We start from the raw sequence: 10,932 nt of genomic DNA on the forward strand, positions 1-10,932 counted from the left end.
TGTGAAGATATATTAAAAACACAAACAACAAAATAAACCCACATCATCTTTGTACCTAACAGTGCTTGCTGTAGTCTGACGACATCTTCTGGTAGCGTTGTCTTGGATTGGAACTTCTTCTCCTGTTCTTTCAAGAGAGCATCTTGCTCTGTGACAGAACTTTGAAGTATAGTATAGTCAGATTTTAGACTTTCATATTCCTGGGTTATTTTTATTTTTTCTACCTTTAACAATTCTTGATCTTTCAAAAGAATTTTGTTTTCTTCTTTGGCGGAAGATAATTTCTGATTTAATCTTCTTATTTCATCCTCTAGGTCTTTTACAATTTGCAAGTCTTCTACTTTTCCTCCTTCTAGATTCTGAGCGCTCTTTTTCTGTTCACCAGTTTTAGAGCTATCCACAGCATCAGTGCTTACACCATCTAAAAAGCAAGAGAGATCAGGTTTGCAATACTAACCCACTAGCAACTTTTAAGCAAAGTTAATTACACTCCTATAGTACCAAACAAAGACATGATCATCATCAACAGACAACTAACATAAATAGAACTAACATTTGAAGCAGTTATCATGTATGTGAATGATCTGATAAACAGCTCTTCAAGTACTTACAAACTCCTTTGTTCAAAATGGTTTTAAAAGGTGTTGCAAGACACATAGTTCAAGATTTAATTAACATATACTTAACCAGAAAGCGCGGGTAAGATTAAAGACACTAACTTATTAAGACATTGAATCTGTCAGTTTTCTAAAATTAATACAGAAGAGACCCCCAACTGACCTAACTTTTTGGGGAATATGAAGTACCTTCAAGATATAACAAAGGCTCTTTGTAAGAATAACTTCTACAGTCTAATCACGCCACAGACATACATGTGGTCCTTATGGCAACCTTCAAGCTTTTCATCTAGTAACCCAACTGGCAGATGGTACTTCTCCAAAAAATTCAGGCATTCAACCCAACCACATTGAATTAAAGATACCAGGACATGTGTCACCTTAAGTATAAGACTGAACTGAAGTTGAAATGCAAATTTCTAAACATAATCAACTTAATATTTACTACACTGCTACTACATACATATTTGATACTTTAACCAAAATTCACTGCATATTAAACCAGAAAGTAATCTCAAAAAGCAAGCATGTGGTAACAAAGACCTTGCTGTAACTGATTCTCAAGTTCTTCAATTCGCTCTTCATATTCACTCAGCTCTTCTCGATGTCGACGAGTTATCTCTATTAGCTTTTGTCTGTGTGCATCCTGCAATACTGAAAGTTCATGTTGATGTTCATCTATTTCTTGACTTAAATTCTGTTTAAGCTCCTAAAAATATTGTTAGAGAAACAGAATGGTAAAATACAGTACAGAAGCTCTGGAAAGAAACAGTACAAAAGAAACAGAAGTTTTCCCTAGTAAAATCAAAAGATTTATTAAGAGATTTCTCATAGAAAAGGCCAAGTTTTTTTCTAAACATTTAAAAAGTCATTTGTTTAAAAATATATTTTTGCAAACAGTATGCACTAGACAACTACACAATGGCAAATATTAAAAAAGGATAGCATAAAGATTACAGTATAAGAAGTGGATACAGCAGGACATTTCTAATAACTTTCATGGAAGACTTGAAGATTTGTTTTTTGCATCTTCAATGAAAGAAGAACCAGGTGTTTATGAAAAGGGAGGAAAAACTACTTGGTGTATCTAAAATTCAGTCTCAAGTAATCAATATCTTGTAAAAGCGATTTGCCCTCATAAATGCTAATGGCTTTCTTTTAATCTTAGATACTATATACATGAAATTATATAAACACCCTCACTTTCTCAGAATACTTGGCCATGTTTTGAAATTTAGCACAGCAACATTTCAACCAGTAGTACAAATACATGTCCACATGCATTTTTAAACAGAGAAGATGTAACTGCTAGTGTTATAAACATTTTTAACTTGTGCATGTGCAAAACCATCAATACAAAACCATTAATAATACAGCATAAGCTAGGACTAGGTTGTCAAAGGTGTCATCTTACCTTAATGGTATTTTGCAGCTTGCATATTTCACTTTGTTCAGCAACATTCGTCCCTTGCACTTTGGAAGACTGAGAAAAGAAAAATTACACCTCCATGTGATCACGATTAATACTCGTTTTTCAAGTAAGCACATCCTCTTTTGGTAATCAAAGGTAGAAAACAACAAAGGTAACATGAAGTAAATACGAAGCTTCTAACGTGAAATAAAGTTCAAATCTATGCTGAAAACACACCTAGAAAAGTGTATTTTTTAAAAATAATAATTTTCTATTGATTTTTCTTTTTATTAGATGCAAATGTAAAATTATTGGTGGAGGAGAAGTAGGGACATGACACTATTGCACCTAGTTACACAAAGCAACAGGATTGTTTAATTTTACTCCTGTATTTCCATGTAGAGCAAGTACTATCTCTGAAATCAGGCTATAGTTGAGAAATGATGACTCACACAACAGCCTGAAAGCCTTTCTTGCATCCACAGACCATAAAGTATAACTGACATATCAAGAATTGTGATACTATCTAGTACTTTTGATAGCATCATGTTGTCAATAAGCAGTCGATATCACAGATAGTTAGAAGAAAAGTGTTTCTTTGAAAGGCTCCATAAAAATGAAACCCTGAAGTAGTATTAATATTTTATGTGAACGTTTATGACAAGCTTTTCCTTACTTGACAAATCACACTTGAAAGCATCACAAAAAGGCATTGGGAAAACATTTACGGAATGTGTCCCTAGTCATGTAATGGCAAAAAAAAAAATAAAAAAATGACTAAGATCATTAGGTTTCAGCTCTTCCATCAAATCATGTTGCTTCTATAAATTTTACAGCATGAAGTTATAAAGACACCAGAAACACCAAATGCAATGAAAATACTAATTTGGAGGGGAAGACAGAGGGAAGACTCACCTGTGCAATCTGCTTCCAGTGGTCCACCTCAGATTCAAGCCTAGAAACTTGATTGGACAATCTGTTTATTTCCTGCTGAGACCAGATTAGATCTCCAAAATCCATGTCATCTCCTTCAAAACCTGAGGAATGCCTAACCACTGGAACAAAGGAAGCTGACGTAGTAGCTGGTTGCAAACCAGCAGCTGACTGCGATGACTGAGCAGCCGTTTGTACTTTCTGCAATTGTTCCTGCAGTGCATTCTGTCTAGCCTTCAGATGGCTGATTTCCACCTGAACATATAGAATATAATGCATTGTTTCAGTAAGAATATCAAAATATACTCTAATGAAATAATATATACTAATGTATATATTATAGTATATACTATACATATAGTATATACTATAATATATATATATTACTATACTATAGTATATATATTATAGTATATACTATATATATAGTATATACTATATATATATAGTATATACTATAGTATATACTAATATACTATAAATACTACTAATAATGAAATAAAATATACTCTTATGAAATATTAACCAACCAAACATCACCCTCCCAGCATAAATTACTGGTCTCTTCCACTAAAAAAATAAAGGAAGAAAAACCCTTCAACACTCTCCTAATGGAGAAAAGCAGTCTTAGCTGATGTGTTACAAAGCATCTCACACAAGGGACATATTAAAAGTGTTAATACTTTTTAGTTAAGTATTTCAACACCTACTTCCATAGAGGTTTTTCAGCAGTCTAGATACCTATGTACTATATCAAGATTCAAGGTAATAGGCTGTCCAAAAAAAAAAAAAATAAATATATGTTTAAAGAGTTTGTTCAAATATGGAAATTAAACTTCGCATTATAAATATTATTTACATTATATTTGATTTATTTTATGCTCAACCTTTCACTATATTGCAAACTTACTTACACTAAGCTAAAATTAGCTGCATGCAATACTCCCATAACTACTCTGTTATATTTTATGAGCAGAATTCTACACATCTTAAAATTCTGCTTCCTCTAGTTCCCCTATGTGTTTACAAATAAAGCAGAAATAAAACTCATTTTGTGTAATATTCTAGGCATAGCGGCAACCGTCTTCATTTAAAAGGCTACAAAAGCTCATGTTACACAGCAGGTGATAAAACTGGTGTTTACACCAAAGCTGCACTTTCTCAAATTATGAAAGGTAGCTGTTTCCTTTAATTGTTACTTTAAGATAAATAATTACAATATTAACAGACAATGTAACTGTTTCAAAGGAGTTTGCTCCCAATGTTTTCCTTAAAAAAGGCAATTGACCTAGAAATACAATGCAGTTAAAAGTATCATTTCTCAGTGATTACAGAAACAAAAATTCTGATACACACATGATATTCCCAGTTTTCTCTTTCCTCATTTATCTCCTGGCAGCACTGCTTACTTTACATGATTCAATGAAATTCATGTCTTGGCCTCTCAGTGTCTATATTAATAAAGAACCAATCTATAACAGTACATTTACAACTGACACTTCAACTGAAAGGCCACAGACACTATAACAGAAAAAAACAACATAATGCATATTGGACATACTTACACATGTTACTCTGTATCATACCTCTTTCTGTTGCAGCTGATTTCGGTACTCTATAGTTAACTGCTTTACTTGAAGTTCTGCTGCTTCATGCTTTTCTTCTAAATCACTGCAGATTTTTTTCAGTCTCTCATTCTAGCAAAAATGAGAAATAGATGTTAGTAAATTCTGAATAGTTCTTACAGAACTAGAAAAGCAGAAGCCTGCTGAACAGTAAAAAAAAAATAAATATTATTTAAATATATAGATTTTTCACATATTTGACTCAAAACACACAGTAACTCTAACTTCCATGTGTGGTCCTAAAATCACGTTCACACCCATGAACTTGATTTTGTGGTCCAAAAATGGACCACTTTCCATTTTTGTATGACATGGCCATTTACAGTAGTCATAAGTGCCAAGAAGAAAAATTCAAGGCTGAATTACATGTGAAACTTAAAAATAGCCACAGAGCATTAACGGGAGCTAAGATCCATACAGACCATTATTCTGACATTGGTCAACAGCAAATAACAAGAGTCTAAAAACAGAAGCAGGAAACTGTTACTTCCCCAAAATACTATCTAGCTTTTTAACGCTCTTGAGAGCAGATGACATACACTGAGGTGGTTGGTTTACAAAGAGTCACAAGGCCAACAGTCCTTTGAAGGGCACATGGGATTTGCAAGCAGCCTTGGAAGAGCACAAGCATCTGCAGCTATATCAAAATGACTACACTGACAACAGAAAGAAAACTGCATCAGGGTGGGGGAAACACATTCACCCATCTTTAGTGCCTGCAACAAAAGACACGCTGCCAAGCGTGACCAGGCATCATGGAGATCTGCGGGAATATATATACGTGTCCTTCCCCTGTGGTGGCCCATAGAGTGCTGTGCTCTGCACCTGCAGCTACAACAGCCCTGATATAGCACCAACACTTTGCCTCTTGCTGAGCAGGGCTGGCACAGGAACAAGACTTTCTCCAAACCCCCAGAACCAGCAGGCTGGGGGTGGGCAAGAGGTAGAGAGGGGACATCGCCAGGGCAGCTGACCTAAACTGACCAAAGGGATATACCATGCCATATGGTGTCACACTCAGCAATAAAAGATGGGAAAGGGGAAGGAGAAGAGGGGGCAGTCTCGTTATGAAGACATCTGTCCTCCCGAACAACTGCTACACGTATTGAGGCCCTGCTTCCTGGGACATGGCTGAACATTGCTCATTGATGGGAAGTAGAGGATAATCTCCCCACTTTTCTCCCCACTCTTTGCTTCCATACAGCCTTTGCTTGTTTTACCCCCCTTTCTTTTCCCTTTAATCAAATTATCCTTATCTCAACCTGTGAGCCTTCTTCTTTCCATCATACTTTCTCCCCCTCTTCTTTTGAGGAGTTGAAGTGAGAGGGTTGTTGGTGGAGTTAGCTGCCCGGCAGGGTAAAACCACCACAATATGAAATACAATAAACCAATTAACCCTTTACCAACTAAAATTTACCAAAACTTACAAGAATTTTGCATTTGCAAGCTTTTCACAGCCAGAGTCTACTGCTACAGTACAAGGCCCCATGATGAGTAGGAACAGTTGCAGAATGCACCAGTGAGCACAAGATGAAAGCTCACACCACATGCGTATTCCTATAAATATATTTGTCCCCCTGACTGTGATGGCAGTTAGCAAATAAAAGAGATGCATTCTAATGCCACTGTTACCCTTGTTTCTAGTTCTTCCCAAAGCTGAGCAACTTTGATGCAACATTTCATCTTTACCAGAAAAAAAAAATCATAATTATTGTTTTTAATTACAGTAATGTTTCAAGATTTCTTACTTCGGACTTCAGTGCTGCATTAATACTTTCTATTTCTCTGAGTCTGGAATTGGACACATGTAGCTCTGTTGCTGCATCTGAAAGAAAAGGGAAAATTTTCATTTTCATTAACCAACTCTTAATGTGTTGAGCAGACATTACTTAAGAGCACACCTATTAATAAGTATTTTTTTCTTTAGACTGCTTTAATGTTCATTCCTATGTAAATACCAATAGCTGCTTTTATCTGACCACATTATTTTTCAGACCAGAATCTTTTTGAAACTTATTTAGTCTTTAAGTTGGATCACAAAACTAATGGCAAAAGTATGGAAATAAGCTTTAAAATAAGTGAATTGAAAAAGTTTTTACTTAACTGTTGTGTGTCACGGAATCAGTTTTTCATTCAGGACTTTGCTCCTGACATGACTGTTGTGCGTGATTATTTCTCAATAATTTCATGTGAAGGTTCAAAAAAACAATTAGCTCCATAAGGTACACACAACAGTGATTAACTAAATTTAGTCAGGAAAACAAAGAAACAAAACATAACAACAACAACAAAAAGCACACAACAAAACACCAATCCTTCCTGCCCTTCCATATGGAAGGGGAAAAACCTATAAAACTCACTTTCATTTACAAAGGCAAAACAATCTGACCATACCAATTTATCCAACACACACACAAAACAAACAAACAAACAAAAAACCCAACACGTTATTCTCCCCCTGGATCCTTGTCCTCTAAAGATCAACTTTCTTCAAATAATCTGTTTACCAATTAAGTAGGACATAGGAGTAGTAAAAATAGAACATTTCCTTTTATTAATGAAACATAATTTATTGGCCATAATGAAACCTTGACATTTTTTGCAAAAACTTGAAATAAATAGAATTGTGCAACTAAATACTGTTTTATAATTTCCTATGTGATGCTTAACACTGATGCTGCTTAAGTGCCGCAGAGGCTGTGCTACACCCATAAAAACTGTTTAATTGAAGATGGGAGTGTCTGCAATCCACAAACACCTTCATTAGTTTGGCTGGCAAAGTAGCAAATGTAAGAGATAACATTAAGAATTAGGATAAAAAGGAAGGAAAAGAACTACTTGAGAAGCGTTCTTTAGGCCACATGGCGTATGAAAGTCTTCAGAGAGTGGAACACTTAGATGCCACTGGATTTTTACCTCCCCAGGTCAGTAAGCCTGCTGCCCCATAACAACATACTCTACCCTAAAATTGTTAAGAAATGGAAGCTGTTCACAGCAGCACCTAGCAGTGTCTCCCAGCACATCTGAAAGCAGCTACTGAATGCCAACTCTGTCCTGCATCAACTGAGGCACAGATCTGTTTATCAGAATCAAAATTCAGATTTTAAAACCTGAAAACAAAGACACTAGATGACTACATGGTTTATCAGTGTAAAGTTAAGATTCCAAACTAAACCAATACGGATTTGGGAATTTAAAATAATTCAAAGCATATCCTTCAGAAAAGCAAGAAAAAGGTAATTTCTCGATTAGAATAAATCTCTCTCTTCTAAGCATTTTACACATAGATAAAAACACCCATTTGTATCAGACCACTAGTGTCACACTGCTATCAAGATTTACACAATACTTGCACAACGTTTCACAGCAGTGGAGCTGCAGACAAGGCACAGTTGTTTAAATCCACGTTCTAAGGGGAGCATTCACAAGCTCTCCGTGGTTGGTATCCTTAACACTTAGTTCCGAACAATTGCTTTTTCCAATAAATTGTAGTTTTGGGATGGCAAATAGTTGTGATTTTAACCTACTGATACTTATCAGCATTTTATATGATTGCTTTACTATAAAAATCATAAGTTTTACTCAAATACTCCTATTAGAAAAGCACTACTAAAAACAGAAAGAAAATTATTTAGTCTAGAATAAGTTTATTATGACTTTACTGAACATTGTCCTCTGATGTCTCAGCTGTTTTGTTTTGACTTATTGTTTGTTTAATACCAGCCATGCTAGCCTCTAATCTCCGTACGAGGCCCACGATCCCCTGCTTGGCTGTACAAAACCTGCCTGCCCTGCCGAGACAGGAGTAACAACACCTCGGAAGCCCTGGACCTTCGCCCGTGGGACACGTCAGACCCGAGATAAGGGCAGTGGCAGCGCAGCTCGGCAGCGTCACGGAGCCACGCTACAGCAGCTCGTAAAAACGGCGGCTCCGATAAAGCAGACAAACACGGCGATGACCGCCCTGTGCTGTCATCGGTGCTGGGCGCTCCACGCCGCTCAGAGGCTTCAGACAACAAACCTCTAAAAACAAAAACGCAAACAAAGCGAGCCCAGGCACCGCGCCGGCCGCCCGGGGGGCTCCCCGAGGGGAGGATGGCTGCGCCCCCCCGTCCCCGTCCCCGCCCGCCCCCTCTTACCGCCCACTTCCTCGGCGCCCTCCAGCAGGATGTCCTTGGTGAAGCTGGAGAGCTGCCCGGTGAGCGAGGACAGGCTGCCGCCCACCTGCCCCAGCGACTGGCCCAGCCCCGAGCCCAGCCCGCCCAGCCACGACGCCATGGCCGGGCCCGCTCCCGGCCTCCTCCCTCAGCAGCGCCGCGGCCCCGCAGCCGCCTGGCCGGCCGGCAAGGGAGATGGCCGCCCGCTGCCCCCGGGGGCCGAGGCTCCCTCAGCGCAGCGCCGCCGCCCACCCCCCCCTCGCCTCAGCGGCTCCTCCCGGCCGCCGCCGGCGCTGCCACCTCGACGGCCGCCATCACGGCTCCGCCCCCGGCACCAGCGGGGCGGCCGCAGGCGGGCACAGCGCCCCCGGGCGGCCCGGCGGGGCCCTGTGAGGGACGGGGCCTGCCGGGCGGGCTGCTGTAACCCCAACCCTGACGGGTGTATAAAGTGCAGCTTTTTTAGTTCGATGTTTACCACCTTTGTATTTATCCATACGCACAATCATCTAGTAGTCATCCACTTGAGATCTATTTCTATCTACAATAAAAAATATGCGGAATTAGAGTACCTAATTAGTGTACCTTCTATACAAAATTCGGGAAGGTATTAGTACTGTGTTACAGTATAAAACATAAACACATAACTAAATTGGTTTTGCTAATTTAAAAAATTGCTTTTAATAGAGAATTAATTCTCCCCTATTAAGAGAAATGCCAAAAGGAGAGAGCCCAACACCCAAGCCAGCATCTCCTGCACTTTGCAGTGCCTAGAACAGCCTTTAACATAGTTCATCCTAAAATAAAAAGTCTGTATGACATAAACAACCCTTCTTTTCCAATCGTCTGTGGTTAATTCCTTTTCAGAGAAAACTTTTAACACGTTTTAAATAAGATGAAGGATGTAATCCAAACTTAAAAATATTTATAGATGATATAAACATCTCCTGTCACCCTTCATTTTATAAAGCTAAAGAGGGAAAGAAGTCAACAAAATAGCACGGAGTAATTTGTTTGTTAGTTTTTTCCCCCACTTCTTAAAATTATGACTCGGAGGTGTTATAGAACTGGACAAGGAGAAGTATATTAAATACTGAAGCATTTCCTCAATTCCCCAAATGCAAGTAAGGCAAAAAGTGTGTATGCAGGTTAAAAAATGAAGTTTATTGTGAAACACTTTGCTTTCAAGATAAGAAGTTGGATACAAGAGAACTACTCATTTGAATATAAAGAATTAAATATTTGGACTGTTTATACAGTTTAAATATATTAATATGAAGACCATCAATATGGTTTTAACTCAAAGAACTGATCATGTGCATGTGGTGAGAATAGATTATCTCTTGGAGTTTTTTTTGTTTTTTTTTTTTTTTTAATAATGTTTTATGAGTAACTATGAAGATTTCCTAGAAGTTAAGCTTATTTAATATAGCACAGTACTGGCTTGTAACATAAACAACCATTTTATGCCTAGGCCCCTAAAAAAAGTTTGTACTTTTCTTGGCTTCTTTTTTTGGAATCTTTTAAAGCCAACTTTAAAGCACGTGGTGATAATAATTGTGCAACAATAATATTTACAAATACGAGTTCTGGTGCTAATTCCTTTCCCCATAATATTTCTCACTAAGACCCCTGTTTGTACATTTTCAGCAGCATGTTTGAAATAGTTCCTTTGAAATAGTTCCTAAATACTTGAAAAATCTCAAGACTTCTCCAAATAAGTGCAACACTTTTTAATTTAAAAAAAAAAAAAAAAAAAAAGAGCCCTATCAGCTTTGTAATAAAAAAAAAAAAAAAAAACAGCTTGTAAATAACAATACTTGTCTGAGATAGGGAAATAATACTGCTTGTTTATGCAGAAGTTATTTTAAGCACAGTCCACCACCCACCATTTTATAAATCCATAATAAATGAAGTAGTCCGATATTAAAACACAGAGAAATAACTTTGTGTTGGTAGTACTCCAGTTGAGAAATCTATACATGCCTTGCAGTGTGAAGCCTACACAGTAATGAAGTATGAAAAAATATCAGAAGCACATGCTAGCTGAACATTACATTTAAACTTGCTACTTTTGTTTTGTTGGAGATGTTCAAATGGCACAGAGCCCAAACGTAGGAGGAGAGTAAGCCAGCGGTATATCAGATTAGTTCCAAGCCCAGAAAAAAGTGACAATTTATATAGTTCACATA

At 37.6% G+C, this 10,932-nt stretch overlaps 1 protein-coding gene across 4 annotated transcripts in view; it reads right to left on the minus strand.

Moving 5' to 3' along the window:
• The window catches only part of TRIP11 (thyroid hormone receptor interactor 11), a 31,687-nt gene extending 22,669 nt beyond the window's left edge, over nt 1–9,018 (minus strand). For 2 of the 4 annotated variants that reach the window (XM_084520441.1, XM_084520440.1), the window contains exons 1-7: nt 8,726–9,018; nt 6,335–6,411; nt 4,548–4,658; nt 2,944–3,216; nt 2,032–2,100; nt 1,161–1,326; nt 56–421 (exon numbers count right to left, since the gene is read on the minus strand). In XM_084520441.1, the coding sequence (XP_084376567.1) occupies nt 56–421; nt 1,161–1,326; nt 2,032–2,100; nt 2,944–3,216; nt 4,548–4,658; nt 6,335–6,411; nt 8,726–8,864 (1,201 nt within the window). In that variant the 5' untranslated portion in view covers nt 8,865–9,018. Of the gene's footprint in view, nt 1–55; nt 422–1,160; nt 1,327–2,031; nt 2,101–2,943; nt 3,217–4,547; nt 4,659–6,334; nt 6,412–6,690; nt 8,671–8,725 lie in introns of those variants that run through there. The other 2 variants (XM_084520443.1, XM_084520442.1) reach the window with 2 other exon arrangements.
• Nucleotides 9,019–10,932: the final 1,914 nt, after the last annotated feature.

This window comes from Aythya ferina, assembly GCF_964211825.1.
Source record: "Aythya ferina genome assembly, chromosome: 5".
NCBI lineage: Eukaryota > Metazoa > Chordata > Aves > Anseriformes > Anatidae > Aythya > Aythya ferina.